At 41.3% G+C, this 17,905-nt stretch overlaps 1 protein-coding gene across 4 annotated transcripts in view; it reads right to left on the bottom strand.

Annotated features, from left to right (window-relative positions):
- Positions 1-2,129: 2,129 nt before the first annotated feature.
- Positions 2,130-17,905, bottom strand: part of bsna (bassoon presynaptic cytomatrix protein a) — a 135,148-nt gene continuing 119,372 nt past the window's right edge. For all 4 annotated transcript variants that reach the window (XM_004553990.3, XM_076878446.1, XM_004553991.3 and 1 more), the window contains exons 11-16: positions 15,552-15,645; positions 13,658-13,789; positions 13,384-13,439; positions 12,242-12,371; positions 11,924-12,017; positions 2,130-5,567 (exon numbers count right to left, since the gene is read on the bottom strand). In XM_004553990.3, coding sequence (XP_004554047.2) covers positions 13,399-13,439; positions 13,658-13,789; positions 15,552-15,645 — 267 coding nt within the window. In that variant the 3' untranslated portion in view covers positions 2,130-5,567; positions 11,924-12,017; positions 12,242-12,371; positions 13,384-13,398. The remainder of the gene's footprint in view (positions 5,568-11,923; positions 12,018-12,241; positions 12,372-13,383; positions 13,440-13,657; positions 13,790-15,551; positions 15,646-17,905) is intronic.

Here is a 17,905-nt window from a genome sequence, read left to right as displayed (position 1 = left end):
GGGGGTGGGGGGGAGTAGTAGGGTTGGGTTAGGGCGGGTGTCCAGGTCATGCACTTGTCCTTTTTTTTTTTTTTTTTTTAACTTTAATGATTCATACAGGTAAAAGGTGACAATAAATGATCCCTGATGGTTTTACAGTGAAAGATGGACTCTCTCGTGGTTTCATTTGTTTCGGCATTTAGCTTCTTTTACAGCCTCTCACCCATGAGACATTTACACACACTATACATTTTATATATATATTTGTGTTTTAAAATCGATCTAGGGTCCTACTATACGCTCACTGTCTTCATGACCAACAGCAAGACCAGTGGTGACTGTTACTACACTATGCTCTGTACAAGCACTGCATGCTACCTTTTTTTGGTTGAGAGCACACACCCGCGGGAACGCACGCACGCACACACACACACACAGTCTGGATTTCCCAAAAGCATTTTAAGCTGCATTTAAAGACAGCTCAAACAGAGACACTGTGTTTATAACTCTATGTGGCACTCTGTGGCACGTTCACGCCCAATTCAGATACAGATCAATGTCACAAAGGGTTAAAGGTCCAGATTGTCTGACTGTGCATAAATGCAGCTTTATTGCTGAGACGTTTCAGATTCAAAGACACGTCGCAGATGTGGTGGAAGAAACCTCTCGTTTAGCTTCACGTCTGTAAATCTGCCAGAGTTCTCTATCCAACTACTAGAGTTTTGTTCCAAACGGTCATTTGAAATAATATTCCTGCTCCTGGCATTGAGGAAAAACTCCAGATTTTTCTGTTTGGAGGAAGTCCCTACAGCAGATTTCATTCACGATTTGGAACACAACCCCTCAGAGTTCTATGTATCTCTAATATTGTTTACATTTGTGCTTCAAACGCCATTGAAAAACCCAGCTGTGGCTTGGTTATTTTTGCCCACTGGTGATTGCTGTGGTCTGAACAGAAGTCCATTGCATTCCTGGTTATAGACGCACACCACGCAGAGTATAGACAGAGACCACGACTGGCTAGAGGGCAGTAACAGGATGGCTTTCTTCAATGACCAGTATATTAGTATAAAAGCCCTTGCTGCTATGCATATTTAAGTCACTTTCAGCGGCTGGAGCAAAAAAAGAAAAAGAAAAAAAGAAACCGCCACGAACACGTTTTCACAGTTCCTGGGATTTATGTGCTCCAAATATTACAGACTCTCTCTGACTGGCAGCAGCCACGATTTCACCGGTGTCGTAAGCGATCTGCTTTCACTGCGCCTGCACAAACACACCCATTATTATCTGTTGTCTTCTGAACATCTCCGTTGCGATGCTGCCTTTAATGTGTGCTTTCCTGAGGCAAAAGTGATTGAGGATTGTTTTATTCAACATTTTATTGGATTTTTTTCTTTCTTTTCTTTTTTTTTTTTTAAACAAACTTCCAAAAACATACGACATACTGTACAATAGTGGAAGTTGGTATTAACTTGGGTAACGTTAAACTCTCTCTCATATTGTTTGTTGAAGCCTTATCTTTTGTTGGTGAAGTCACCAATCCGACGGCAGCGTATCCGTGATCTCTGTTTGGGTTACACACACTTAATGTGCAACTTAGAATGAGGCTGAAGAACCGTGGTGAAAAAGCATATAGGCGACTTATGTACAAACACAGTTTCTCATCGATATATCTATAAATTTTAAACCTAAATCTCTCTTTTTCCTAATGCCAGCTCGCTTTCTATACCCGCTCCGTATGATAAAATAAACTCTTACATAGACGAATCATCTATAAATGATAAATGTTTCAGAAAATAAAAACAATATATACATATACTAGCTTCTTGTCAGGCCCTGCTCAAATAAGACTTCAAAAGTATTTATAGTTAAGGGATACTTTGATACTGCATAAATCAACTCTTTAAATCTGGATTTCAATAAATAGATTCTTTCATAACTTGCTCTAATAAGCTGCTACCAGTGCAAACCAAACATACACACACACACGCACACACACACGCACCCACACGTACGCAAACTCCCCTGTTTCACTGCTTAAATTCTGCTTTGAATAGTGTTTAACTTCATAGCCTACAACAGTTTCTTTTGTTAAATATAATCTATAGGTTTTGTAATAATTATACATCTGAACTTTAAATTGCTATGTCTATATCCTTTAATTTTTGGTGCTTCATTATCTGAAAAAAACAAAACTACAATTGCACATTAGGTAGCTAGCTAATAAGAATTATGGGTCTGGTTATTAAATTAAAAAAGGGAGACCTTTTCTTCTTTACCCCTGAGCAGACACTTACCATTTTAGGGAATATATTGAAGTATATCATAATCTGTCTCTTATAATCTGTTAATTCTCTATTTTTCCTTTATGAAACTGGATTGCTTGGATGCGTTCATGACAACCGGGATTTTTGAGTCCCTGCTAAATAGTTTTCAAATATCTGCACCTGCTGCTCTCTCCTTCCATTTCAGCAATTTTTTTTTTCGGTTTGTGTTCATTGGTAAGCAGGTTTTGACTCTTCTCTATGTGAGCTACTGATTGGCTGGAAAAAAGAAAAGTCACTTTGTATAAAAATATGAAATTGCACACTTCATCAGCTTTGCCTAACATTTGATAGAGAACAGCCTGATGCATCTAACTCATCAAGCAGCATATTTTGTTCAAATCATAGGTGTAATTTCCCAGCTGCCATGAATACATCTTTGGTTGCAGAAAGGTACCCCAAACATTTAGGTTAACATGAAAAAAAAGAAAGATCCATCTTCAGATTTCCCTTACAATTAACCAGTTTCATACACAAATTCACAGAATCCTCTTATATTAATCTACCACAGATATCAAAACAAATGTGATATGCAAAAAAACACGTGTGACTTTCCCCCCCAATCTGTGTGTTTCACTTGCCTTTTCCTCTTCGTGATTTTCCAAATATGATTCATTGCATAGAACGACTGGAGATGAGAGGTCGCCTCTTCTGCCCACCATATTTGTCGTGATTAAACTCGTGGTTGTCTTGTTTTTTTCCAGGGGTTTTTTTTGTGTTCCTTTCCCCTCCACATTAGATGATGGTTGTTAAATACACGCATACAGAACCCGCACACACGTACAAACATTAGGAACAGAACGATATAGAGGTGACTGAGGTTTTCTGCGCCGGGACGCATGCGAAGGTTCCCAGCGAGTGTTCACACAGACAATATACAGCAGAAGTTGGTTGGTTCCATTTAGTTTTGCTGAGGGCCTCGCGATGATTGGCCTGACAGAGTACATTTTGAGTACCTTACCACAGACCCCACAATACACTGCAGGAGCAACAGCAGGGAGAACACTGACCTGAGAAGATTCCTTGACAGCTGGCAGTCTCAGAGAGAGGGTTTTTTTGGGGGGAGGGGGGTAGAGTTGTCGATGCCACCAACGATAGAAAGTTAAAGGTGGTGGGGGGGGAGGCAAGTGACTTTGTGTGACACAACCAAGTGTGTTAATTTCTGGTTCTTCAGTCACAATTCTTTTCCCTTTTTGACACCATTTAGAGTGTGCTTTCATGTGCACATTTGACAGAGTGAAGGCGCATGCTGACAAAAACTCGAGTGCGAAGAGCTCGGATGAGCCTTTTCCAGCCTCCCTAAAAGGAGCGTTGAAGTGGCCGGAAGAATCGTCCTCGGGCACAAACAACTCCCCCTTCCCCTGACTCCCGACGGGAAATGACGTCAAGTTCAGCTCTGCCTCAGTGTGTGGACTGGTCTGCTTTTCGAGTGCCTCTGTGCTGCCCTGCAGTGCTTTTCGATCAGACTCCAGCTGGCTTATGTAGCAGTGTAACACTCCAAAACAGGTTACTGCCGGTCGGAGGGAAAGATCTGGGCGGACTTGTGGTGATCAGGCAAACTCCTGCTCTCTGGCACAGCAGTGTAAAGAGTGAATTTTGCGGTACTTTTAAGTCAGACATCGGTGGTAAGTTAGACAGATGGAGGCAACACATTTCTATTCCACCAACTCTTGAAATGACACATGATTGTGCTCTTTACTTCATCGCCTCTTGCCCTATTGCTTTTATAATTATTCACAATAAATAAAAAGTCAGGAAAAATCAAATGGAAGGGGGTAAAAAAAACAATAGAAAATGAAAAATAGAAATGAAAAATAATATCACAAAAAATTATCAAAACAATGTCAATTTAAAAAAATAGAAATTAATCTCTCTGTGGCCAGTGTTCCAGCTGATGTTACTACATAAAAAAAAAACAAAGGATGTGACGGATGATGTGTTTACAGGATATCATAAAAAAGTATGCCACTGTTACCTGAAAATAAAACATGTAAAAATGATTAAGGCGATACTGGTAACCTGCAACATAAAACCAGGCAAATTAAAAAAAATAGATTAGAAAACTAAATAAATCAAAAGAAATCAACAAAAGTGACAACCACCTATGACAACACGAGCAGTATCCGAGAAACAAATTTTGCAGAGATTGCCACAAGCACTGCAGGCTAATATTGTCTTAATGGCTTTGCAATGGCTGGTTAAAAAATAAATAAATAAATAAATAATCCAACCATTTATAGCTTCATTCTACATAACGAACATAACAAACAACAACAAAAACTCAGTAAAAGTAAATGCTCCTCTTATTCCCGTGGCCGGATTCCTGTGTGTTGCTTCAGTAATCTCTCTTTTTCGTTACTGTTTATGTCGATGTGTTTCCAGTGTCTTTATGGCCTCTGTTAAGTAACGATGAACAGTGTAAGGTCTTGGATATAAAGTTCCATGCATTCCAAATTTCTACATTTTCCTTTCTTCTTTTCTTTTTTTTTTTTTTTTTTAAAATCCACTTCTTTAAAGACATGGCGTGGCGTGGATCGTTTGACGGGGACTGGAAAGAAAGAAGAATCGGCATTCAAGAAATGCAGAGAGGTGAGGAAGAGGGAACTGTTCCGATCTGGAATGTAGATAAAAACAGAGCAAACCGTGGAAAGAAATGCATGCCAACACGCTCCCTCTGTGTCGGCCAAGTCATTGTCATAGTCTTATTCATTCAGAGAGACGTTTCTGTTTCTTCATTTTGTCAGCAAACAAGAAGTCTTTAGTACCAGAAAAACCTGCAGTTCTCCAACGGTTTAATCCGTTTGCCCCACGCTTTCTTTACTTCGAAAAGAGACGGAAAAGAGGAGAGAGGGGAGTTTGGTTGATACTTTTCCTTGTTTTAGCAAAGGACTATGAATGCAAAGATTCCTGCATGCCACCAGCTTGGTAAAGCCAGCATTTCCTATACGCTGTTAGCGGGAATGAACATCAGCCCATGACAACAGAACTGCATCACCCATATACACCAACCATATTTCCGTCCACTGATGTTAAATCTACATGGAGGGCCTGAGTTGGTTCCACGTGTCTCCCTCAGCTGTGGAGATCTCCAAGGAAAACCAAAAGCAAAGACCAATTTTAGCTCCCAGTTGCTCTTTTGGATTTGGAAGAACTGTGGGTTGGTTGGTTCAAGGACTCTGCAATATTCACATCTGCTTCTTTGGCTGGGACTGTCGGATGGATGAAGAGACTCCTTCAGAAGATGGATCCTGGCTTGGACTTTATCTAAAAAAAACAAAAAACAGAAAAGGAATTTTATCAAAATATAGAACACACCCCGTTTGGTCTGGTGTCTCTGTATGTATATGTTCATAAAAGTCTACTGTTAGATGCATTAGCAGTGGTGCATCATTTGCTACCGCACCAATATAACCCACTGTAACTTTGCTTCACCTTGTAAAGCTTATTTCCTTCACATATGTACAGAATAACCACTATTTACAACATCACAGCTGCTGTCCTTTTGACATAGAAGGCACAGAGGGGACAATGGATTGAGTCCAGATCTTTTGTGTGAACTATAGACAAGGATAAAGCAGAATAGTGTTTCCCTGTGGATATACATTTTTAAATGTTAAAGACACACAGACATTAAAGGAATTAGTCTACACATTTGTACTGATGTCCACTAGAGGGAGTGTTAGTCTAAGGAATAGACTGCCGGTCTTGCTTGTTGAACAGATGCACACAAACACACAAGCACATAATAACAGTGGATAGTAAGCACGCTCCCTTACTGTATGTCTGCACATTAGTGAAGCAGAGGATTCTCACGGAACAAAGCTAATAATACTGTAGCAATAATTTAATACTCAGTGATTTTGCTAAATAAAGTCATCATTCTCACCAATTTGTGCTTACAGTTTCTACGCATTTCACTTTTGCAATTAAATTTACGTCACACCTGTGAGATTGAGGTCTTTCATTGAGAAAAAAAAGAAGTAGTGCTGAGTCTTGCTCAAGAAATCCTGTTTTCATTCACTCAGAACTCTTTCCTGCTTCAGCCTTAAAAGTCAAAGCAAATAACAAAACACTCCAGTTTATATGTGCAGCACAATGTAATCAATTAAATGCAAAACTCCTGCATGTTCCAGGCAATCCCTTCTCATTTGCATGTTCAGAGGAGAGAGGAGTAGAGGGAAACAAGATATAAGCATCACAGATGCTCAAGCCACCTCAGCTGGTTCTTTTCACTGTGGAGGACTAGCGGCTCAACTCTGAGTCTTGACTGAATGGCCAACCTTCTCCCCCTTTGGCTAAGAAAGACCACAGCCACCCATTAGCGGAAACACATCTCTGCTTTTTGTATTCACGGTGGTGACCGACAGCTCGTGTCCGTAGATGAGGGTATTAGCATAGATCGACCGGCTTCACGTTCACATTCAGCTCTCTCTTCCCCACAACAGATCTGCATCACTGCAGACACCACACCAATCCATCTATCACTCTCACTGAGATCCTTCTACTGTGGGCAACAACTCCCCCTAACCTGGGGTGGGCACTACACTCTTTTCAGCCTGAGAACCACACCGAGGTGCTAATTCTCACTCTCGCACTCAGCTGCAAAGCGCTCCAACACAAGCTGGAGGTCACTCGGTTACATCGACAAATCTTCTGGTAGAGTCCAAAACCCAAAGGGAATGGGTTTGACTTATTACTGGCCAAAGAGGCCAGATACCACATACTCCTGAAGCACTCACCACATGAACCCCCGAGAGATGTGATTGATTGCCTTCCCTAGGTCTACAAAACACATGCAGGGTAGTTGGACGAACTCCCACACACCCTTAAATATCCTTAGGGGATGACTAGCTGGTCCAGTGTCCTGTGACCACAAAGAAAACTGCATTGTTTTCTCCTGAATCCAAGTCTGACTAACAGACAGATTCTCCTCTTCAGTACCCTGTTGAAGGTTTTTCCAAGGAGGCAGAAGAGTGTGAGCCCTCTCTAAATAGAGGGATCCCCTTCTTGAAAAGGGGATCCCTCTATTTAGATTCCCACCACAGTCTGCCAAACGAGAGGCAACAGCCCAGACCTCAATTCAGTGTTCCAGAAGCATGTCAATCAACAACATCCAGAACCTTAAGGAACTCAGGTGGAAAGTCATCCATCTGACAGGTATGGCCAAAAGAGGCTGTTTAACTATCTCAGTGCCCTCATCCCACTCATCCCCAAATTCAGCTTCCTCTGTAGAAGATATGTCAAGCATGGCAGGTTTTTAAGTAATGTTACCAAAACATAATGACTGGAGCATCTACATCATCTGCAAATCAGATTAGCATAACAACAAAGGTTTTGTGTTATTTGCAAAATGCAAAAAATGAACTCATGCAATCCATGAGCTCCTTTTTGTAAGTGATAGTACCAATAAAAATGTATTTCCCTAAAAAGAAATGGTATCAAATGCATATTTGCACAATTACTGCCTTCCAGTTTTCTTTTCCACTGTGCCTGACCCAGATTAACTGCTCCAGCGTGCCATATATTTATATGTTTCCCAGCGCCAGACTTAATCTGTTCCAGTGAGCACAGGCACCCAAAGGGCTGGTACACAACTTGAACACACAAACAAGGACAGTGACTCACACAAAGATGTATTAGTACGAGCACACAAAGACACACTGACTGAGTAACTGGACAGAGGGAGGAGACAGAGAAATATTGTGGGATGAGGGGACACTATGTGGCCAAAGGTATCTACACACATATTTCTATTTTGGTCTGTTGACTGGTTGATGATCGCTTCAGTCCTTATTATTTCAGATCGGGAAATTTGAAGACTCAGGTTAAAAAGAAATCATATTTAAGAGAAAGTGAGTGGAAGGCCCTTTCTTGTGTCAACGTGGCAAACCAGAGGGCCACAAAGAAATGCTTCCATGCTCGTAGGAAACAAATAGTTTATATCATCAAGAACGTTTAGGCTGAAATGAAAGATTATCACGGACTCAAGCAAGTATCAGTGTGGCCAACCTATTTAGTGTTCTTGTGGCTCAATGGGAGCAAACCCCTGCAACCAGGCTCTTTCCAAAAGACTGGAAGCTGTTTAACCAAGACATGAATGCACATGGTTTTGTCATGAGATCGTAACATAGGATTTAAGTAGTTTTTGAGTCAATGGCAGCTATGGAAGTACATTTGACATATAGCAAAGAAAAAAAAATGCAAGGATTAGATAGCAACAACTGGGAGAAAAGAAAAACAAGAAATCAATTATTATTATTTCTCCATGGGTGTTGGAAATTAGACAGAGCAGTAACAGAACAAGAAATAGGAGACTTCTACAGTTGATGGAGAGAAAAGAAAATATCTGGTAAAAAGAAAAGCAAAAATGGGAGCACGCACAGAGAAAAAAGGGACAAAAAAATGTCTGACAGCAGGAGTAAAATGACATATAGAACTCCCTCTGCAGCATTTAGTCATGTGGTGTGTGGCTGCAGAGCACTTAGAAACACACAGACAATGTCTTCACAGACATCTTCAACATATCACTCATCCAGGCTGTCGTCCCCACATGTTTTAAAGCCACCACAATCATTCCGGTTCCAAAAAAGTCATCTCCCTCCTGCTTTAATGACTACCGTCCTGTTGCACTTACTCCCATCCTGATGAAGTGCTTCGAACGACTAGTCATGCAGCACATCAAGACTGTCCTGCCCCCCTCCCTGGACCCCTTCCAGTTTGCGTATCGGCCCAATCGCTCAACCGATGATGCCATCTCCACTGCACTCCACTCAGCACTCACACACCTGGACAAAAAAGATTCATATGTTCGAATGCTGTTCATAGACTTCAGTTCAGCATTCAACACTATAATCCCCCAACAGCTCACTCAAAAACTGGTCCAGCTGGGGCTCAACACCTCACTGTGCAACTGGCTGTTGGATTTCCTCACCGGAAGACCTCAAGCAGTACGGGTCGGCAGTAATACATCCAGCACCATCATTTTAAACACGGGGGCCCCGCAGGGATGTGTGCTGAGCCCCCTCCTCTTCACTCTGCTGACCCATGACTGCACTCCATCATACAGCTCCAACCTCTTCATCAAGTTTGCGGACGACACAACGGTGGTGGGTCTCATTAGCAACAGGGATGAGACCGACTACAGAAGTGAGGTGAGACGCCTGGCCACGTGGTGTGCTGACAACAATCTCTCTCTGAATGTGGAGAAGACGAAGGAGATTGTTGTGGACTTCAGGAGAATGCACACCCAACATGCTCCTCTGACCATTGACGGAGCGTCTGTGGAGAGAGTGAGCAGCACCAAGTTCTTGGGTGTGCACATCACAGAGGATCTCTCCTGGACGTACAACACCACAGCACTGGCCAAGAAATCACAGCAGCGTCTCTTCTTTCTCCGCAAACTAAGAAGAGCAGGAGCACCAGCCCCCATCATGCACACTTTCTACAGAGGCACCATCGAGAGCATCCTGTCGAGCTGCATCACTGTGTGGTTTGGAGCCTGCAATGCGTCCTGCCATAGAACCCTCCAACGCATAGTGAGAGCTGCAGAGAGGATCATTGGTGTCTCTCTCCCCTCCCTCCAGGACATTTACAGCACCCGTCTCACTAAAAAAGCCCTTTGCATAGCGGCTGATCCCACGCACCCAATGCAAAGCTTCTTCAAGCTGCTGCCGTCAGGGAGGAGACTGCGGAGTCTCCAGGCCAGGACCAGCAGACTGAAGGACAGCTTCATCCATCAGGCTGTCAGGAAGCTTAACTCCCTCCCGATTCTGCCCCCCTCTCCCCTCCTCTCCACCACGGTCTCACTGAACTCTGTCACACACACACACACACACACTCACTCTCTGACGCACTCACTGGCCTGCTCCAGTCACTTTGTGGAGCATTGGACTGCTTAAGCATTGGACCTCATAAGACTTTGTTGTTACACTATCTCTTACCGTACACTACAAAATCCCCATTTGCACTATTTGCCTATTTTGCACCACTATGCCTTCTTACTTGAATATTGTATATTGTATATTGCATAGCTTTTTTTTTTTGTTATACGTAAAATTGTATTGTATTTATTTAAATTTTTACTTTTTAATTATTTTATTTGCATTTTTCTAATCACTAGGGTTTGAGAGTAACGCAATTTCTATTCTGTGTATGTCCTGTACATGTGGCAGAATTGACAAATAAAGTTGACTTGACTTGACTTGACATGCATGCACAAAAAGTGTCACACGTATATGCAATCTATAGGCTCATTTTATTATCTTTTATGGCACACATGCAACACTGCACATACCCTGAGCAACAGTAGCAACATCAATGCCTGCCCATTACCCCAAGTTGCTACATCTGGTGAGAAATATTTACTTAAAAAATTGGATCGGTACTTATTTGATTATGAAAGGTACAAGGAGCTGGGATGGAGGTGGGTTGCAAAGTGGCTTGTAGACATGCAATTTTGAGCAGAGCAGATCAATTCATAAAGCATTTCTATGTGACATTCTCTCACTGGATGTGTGAAAGCGGGTCAGGCGAGCCATCAGCTACTTACACTTCAACTGTAGCATGTAACTCGACTTTGTGGTCTACCTAAATTAACCCTATGATTTTATATTTGGTAATGTAAGTTTATGCATATAAATACATGGTTAAAGTTAGAGAGAGAAGTGTGGTTACAATATAAAAAAGCCATAAAAAGCAGATGCCATTATTTAACCAAAACTACAATATCCCTCTAATATAGTTTTAATATTTTTTTAACTAAATTGTTTCCATCAGTGGACTAACAAACAGAACTGTGACAGTAACTCTGGCTGGAATAGTGCAGTCGTATAAAGTTATTCAGTAATGTGATTAATATGTGATCTAAAAACAGATGTCTGAAATTTATACACAACACATACTTACTGTTTAAAACACTTTAAGTACTTTTTCACTTACAACTATTGGTATAATTGATTTATATTTAGGTAGTGAGGTTGTTGCACCTTCTGACTTTTGTGATGTTGTCATCAAAGTATATATAAAAAACTCCCAAAATATACCTTGGCCTTTTTTAGATTCTGACGTGCAGTCATTGTGCAATGTCATCAAAACAAAGGAAAAAGATCAAGTATTTAGGCAAACATCTCATTTTATTAGTCTCACTGTCTCACACTGAGCGTTCATCAAAGACAAACACTGATAACGGTTTAGCTAAATTTCGGAGCTTTAGCTCTCTTTGGTTCATTGAGCAACAAAATGAGCTGCCAACCGTATTTGGATCCTATTTGGAGTTTGATGTTTTGTTGCCATTTCATAAATCAGTGCAACAGTTTTAGAACTGGCAGCTTTCAAGGTGCAATCCAAAATAAACCAACTGGTTTTAAGCTTTTTGAGAAACAGACAACGCGCAGATAATCTCCACATGACAAAGGCTGTATTATGGACGCGACAATTTACAGATGTACACATTTTTGCTTTTTGTGTGTGTGTGATAATTATCGTTATTATCACAACAGTGACTGACATACCACAAAACACTTGAGGAACTTGAGAATCTGAAAAGAAACATTTTACAGGGAGGCTTTCCACGGATGAAAAGATCTTGATGGATCAGTTAGGTAAAGTAAAAAGTAACTCACTGTCTGGCGTGTCAGAGAGAGCGGTGTATTCTCTCTTCCAGTGCGTGCACAAGCTGGTAACATGAAGCATCCAGAGGATTTCAGTCCTTGTTGGCTGCAAGGGGAAGCAGGAGTATTTTAGGCATCTTACAAAGTACATTATATTGTATGTACAGGGATTTTTTTTAGTCTTTGCACATTTGTCACACTTACATGTTTTAGATCATGAAATAAATTGTAATATCAGACAATGTTAACATGAGTTAGAGAGGTCAAATGCACTGCAATTTCAGAAAACACCAGCAAAAAGTTTAAGCTTTGTGAGTGTTGAGTACTCACCAGTTTGCTCAGCTCTCCTCTCTGTTCCCCGCTCTCTCTCTCTCCTTTCTCTCTCTCTTTTAGTAAAATAAAAGCAGGGGGAACGCAACAGGTTTTTCTGGTATGAGGCCTCATGGCTGTTTGAATAGTCCTGCAAACACACAAATATTCACTTTGAAAAGTCAGCATATCAAATTGCTAGTGCTACAAAAAGCAGTACATTAGCTTACAAATCATTCAGGGGGAGAAATTATGCACCGGTGTCTGCAGTACATTCATCCTTTAAAAAAATCCTTTTTGTGTAAAGGCCCAGTAAGCACAATTAAAGGTATTTACAAAACCTGCTCATCACTGTCTTATTTATTTATCATGGTTCTGCAAATTCAAAATGACTTGAATTTGCTTTTATGTCTCAAGTCAAGAAATCATTTTAAAACAAATACTATCTCTTCCAAATCAGTTGTCTCAAGTCTACAGCTCCGGTGGTCGTAGTGAGCGCAGCATATGTACATTCAGCTGATAACCTGCTGCGTACACAAACAGCCTGTGTGATGCAAAACTGTGGGTCATAGTAGCAATTAGCTGTCATTGTCACTGTTAAATTCTCACCCTGCTTTCACAGAGCAGCAAGAGGACCAAATATAAATTAGCACTAACACAATGACACTGAGACACAGACACACTGCTCACACACTGATTCATGAACACACTGGCTGTTCTGTGTAAAACCATTTTAAGCCGCCCACTCCCCACAGCCTGCAAGAGTCAACACATAACATGCTCCAGCTAGCTGTCAAAATCCCACCAGACTTTGAACTAGCAGCATCTCGCAGAGTTATTTTTATACCTAATGTCTGAGATGCACTCGTCCACTGAAGACAAGGAGAAATCTTTCCAGGTCTTTGTACATGAATCACTGACCAAAAATACAACTGCTTTCTGATTGTGTTGTACTATGACAATCAAGAAAAGCGTGCTATTTTTGTTATTCTTTTTTTCTGTCTGTGCTTTTTATAAAATAAACTGTGCAGCGACAGGACAATAAATGAAAGAGAAATTCTATTATTTACATATTTTATACATTATCTGCTGTATCTTATGGATGCGTGTCTTTGTAAAGAGCATGTAGGAATGAATAGGAGCAAAAAAAAGGGAAAAAATACCTTAATCTTAGCACCTCAGAAGAAAGAGGTGAACTTCTTGCCAAAACCAGAGATCGCTGGAGGAAAGTGGACAAAAACGGAGAGTTAGATGAATGTTGCAGATTTCTCTGTGGGTTATTGAGCAATAAAGTAAAATTGAGTTGTAAAAGTTTCTTTTTTCTAACAGTTATTTATACTTTATTATCCTTTTTATCGTAATCAGTTCAGTACTAGATTACAACCAATTTTATGTTTAATGCGCTCTCTCTGTTTTCTGCTGATTCATTGGCGTTACCTTCTCCCAGTTTGCCAGCCTGCTCCGCGGCTCCTCCAGGCAGGATCTTAGAAAACATGCCTTCTCCTTCCATGCCCGGTTGACCTGCTGCAGCACTGCCAATACCACCAGGTCTAGGAGCAGCTTTGGAGCCTGGACAGAAATACAGCGAGTGGAAGAAAGGGAGAGGATGATGGGATGTGGGAGAGGAAACATGGCCAGAGACGAAAATACGGAAGAAGACTGAGTAGAGGAGGAATCTATATTTGTCCAGATTTCATATTCGGTGGCACCTGTTAGCAAATATGAATTTTATGATGGGATCTGGTGTCCGGTGTTGTGTGTCTATTTACCAAGCTTTAAAAATTAGGGCAGTAGAAGAACTGCATCGCTCATCAGTTGCCCTGTTGAGTTTTTTCTGCCCTTTAAGTTTGCTGATTTATTTGATTTATTTGCTTGCCTGCAGCCGTTCTTTGGTCATTAGGTCCCCTCGGATAGACCTACATAGGCTTCCTGTTTGCTGATTTCCTTCCTTAAGAAAAATTAGCTTCATCCCATTTTCAGCTGGATCTTCTATCTACTCATTCGTTGAGATGTTTAAATAATTGATTTTCCAACAAAATGGCAATTTCACTAAAATATTAATTAGCCTTTGATGTTCTGTCCCAAAACAGCACCAATCCAGGTGCTATTTTTAATTCTTCTTCTTTCGGTTTCCCTTTTACGGGTCACCACAGCGGATTATCAGCCTATCCTCCATCTCACCCTATCCTTATCATACTGTTCTTTCACATCAACATGTCCTTCCTTCCTGCATCCATGAATCTTCTACGTGATCGTCCCGTATATCCACTATCCCTCCTCTGCACATGTCCAAACCATCTTGCTCAACCTGAGCTGTCCCTCTGATGTACTTGTCCCTCCTGATTAGTCCCAATGAAAATCTTAGCATATTCAGATCTGCCACTCCAACTCGGCCTCCTGTCTTTGTATCCAAGCTACTGTCTCCAAACCACAGATCATAGCAGGTCATAGTGGCTCCACCCACTTTCTATTGCTTTGGCTGGTTGACCCCAGGTATTTAAACTCTTTCACCTTCACTACCTCTACTCCTGGAATCTTCACATCACAACGCTATATTGTGTCTTGCTTCTTCTGGCTTCCAGTCTCCTCTACAGTGTGCGCCTCCACATCTACACACTCTTCTTCCTGCTCCCTACTCTCACTACAAATCACAGTGTCATCAGCAAACATGACTCCAGTGTCAGCTCATCTGTTAAGCTGTCCATCACCACTTCATTATAATGTTTTGTAAGGTTATTTCTAAAAAAGAAAAATGTGAATTTTCTGAATTTAAAGTTGAGCAATTAGATTCACATGATTGGACTAAAAATTAATGATTAAAAATGAAGAATGTTTTTAAAAAATCTTTCATGTCCCTCGATTTATCCATGTATGAAACAAGTTAGATTAGCTGCTCTCCCTTTAAGGTCATCCTCTCTTCAGTATAAAGACAGAAGGAAAACAACTGTCTGTAACCAAGTTTTAAGGGCAGCGACCTCAAACTAATGATCGATTCAGTATTGATTCATTTTAATAGAAAGTTACTAAAAATGTTAGAAAGGGGTAAAAAAGCATAGATATTATTTTGCGAGATGAAGATTAACACAAATACTACTATACTATTACCTAACTAACACATTATGTCGTGACTTGGCATATTCATGAGGAATTACTGCCATGAAGTGAAAGCCCTCCTGTGTGTTTTTCCACTGTTGGATTAGCTGCAGATTAATCTCAGATTAGATGAAAGAGTGCGCAGTGGTTACATAATTCAGACATAGTGGGAAGCAGTTGGCAAGTTGTGGAATTTTGGGATTCTGTGTGTTTTGTGTGTGTGATGAGTGTACAGTACCTATGCCTGTGAGCGGGGGCTGGGCAGTCTTTGAGGCCAAGACAGGTGCTGCTTTTGCTCCAATAGCTGTTGCTGGAGGTGTGTCGATCTTGGGCTGGAGGCAGAAAGAGATGGAGAGAGGGGGAGAGAAAAGGGTCAAAGTTCATCCATTTAGAAATACTGACATCCCATGTTTACCTTCTTTTCACTGCAAAAAGGTTGGAAGTAGAAGACAGTCAGGGAAAAATGTCTGTCATGTATTCACATCGCTGGTGGCAGACAGGAATTGGAGGAATGTGGGATTTAGTTCTGTTTACTCGAATAAAACTTGAATGAAAGAGTGAGACAATACGAGATAAAAAGAGAAGAAGACAGCTGAAGTGATAGATAAGAGACGGAGAGACAGAAGCAAGACTGGAGAGAAAGCTGCTCCCTTATTGTGTTGTATTGTGACAGCTCACTGAATGATGACTGACTGAATGATGACTTTCAACACTGTCAAGTGTCAGTCTGAGGGTTTTCTCTTGAAAAAGATGGAATCTCTTCTGTTAAGTGGGGTTGATTCACAAACCCAGAAGAAGAAAAAAGTGAAAAAACATATCTACAGAGTCAATGCACCCTGACATTGGTTGTTAAAGTCCCTGGAGCCCTCCTGGGGGAAAAGAACACTCTTTTGTACTAATTTGAACTGTCCCCTTTTTAAGGGGACAAATGGACTAAAACCACACACTGGAGCTTTTTCTTTAACTTCTCACCCTTACACACTGATCAGACATAACATTATGACCAATGACAGGTAAATACTAATAACTAATAACTATCGCTTCATCATGGGGCTTGTTAATATTAGGGTGCAGGTGAGCATTTTGTCTTCAAAGTTGACGCGTTAGAAGCAGGAAAAAACGGCAAGAGTAAGGATTTGAATGAATTTAACAAGAGAGAAAATGTGATGGCTAGACGACCAAGTCAAAGCATCTCCACAGCTGCAGCTCTTGTGGGGTTGTTCCGGTCTGCAGTGGTCAGTATCTATCAGAAGTGGTCACAGGAAGGGACAGTGGAGAACCAGTGACATGGTCAAGGGCAGCCAAGGCTGACAGATGAATGTGGGGAGCAAAGGCTGGCCCGTGTGGTCCGATCCAACAGATGAGCTTTCCAGCTCAAATTGCTGAAAAATCTAATGCTGGTTCTGATAGAAAGGCGTCAGAATACACAGTGCATCGCAGTTTGTTGTCTATGTTGCTGCACAATCACAGACCAGTCAACTGACCCCTGTTCACCACTGAAAGAACCATCAATGGACACGTGAGCTCACAACTGGCCCACAGAACAATGGAAGAAGTTTGTTGGCTCAGTCTGATGAATCATGTTTTCTTTGACATCACATGGATGACTGAGTGCGTGTTCGTCGCTTCACAAGGGAACACGTGGCACCAGGATGGACTTTGGGAAGAAGGCAAACTGGTGGAGTAAGTGTAAAGCTTTGTGCAATGTTCTGCTAGGAAACTCTGGGACCTGCCATTCACCTGGATGTTATTCCCTGATGGCCGTGGCCTCTTTCAGCACGATATTGCACCGTGCCTCAAAGTAAAAATGGTTCAGGGATAGTTTGAAGACCACAAAAACGAGTTTGCGGTGTTGACTTGACCTCCAAATTCCCCAAATCTAAATCCAATCAAGCATCTGTGGGCTGTGCTAGACAAAACAAGTTCGATCCATGGAGGCCCCACCTCACAACTTACTGCACTTAAAGGATCTGTTGCTAACATCTTGGTGTCAGATACACACGCAACACACCTTCAGGAGTCCCTCGACAGGGTCAGGGCTGTTTAGGCAGCAAATGGGGAACCAACGCAACATTACAGAGGTGGTCATAATGTATGCCTGATCAGTGTGTTTGATACTTTTAAAACCCCTGGAAAGAATTACTACTAACTACCAAAGTAAAGTTTTATATAAAAATGCTTCATTTCATTTCTTTTCTTTTCATTTTTTTATCTTGAGTTCTGATGTTGCTGTCAATCAAATCCATATTTAATCCATTTATTCCCTTGGCACTCATCTATGTGACACAAAGTTGCCAGTACTGGAGCTGATAGGTTCAGTTGATTTATTTGAATCTGCTGTGTCATTGTGATCAGTTTGAAAGTTTCTGTGCTGTTGTGTCCCTCTCTCTCAAACCCCCACCCCGACACCCCACTGCTCTGCATTCAACATCTGAGAACTAAATGGACAATGGCCTCAGGAAAGATACACACCAGACCATTTCTGATATCCATCACAGTAACAGCTTGGATTATCTGAACACAGGAAATATGAACCAGTGTTTGGATCCCTGTCATTTTTATCTTTTATGATAGACTGGCTCCTCTGTTTTC

The sequence above is a fragment of the Maylandia zebra genome, linkage group LG20, assembly GCF_041146795.1.
Source record: "Maylandia zebra isolate NMK-2024a linkage group LG20, Mzebra_GT3a, whole genome shotgun sequence".
Lineage (NCBI taxonomy): Eukaryota > Metazoa > Chordata > Actinopteri > Cichliformes > Cichlidae > Maylandia > Maylandia zebra.
This window is presented reverse-complemented; position numbering and strand designations above follow the sequence as displayed.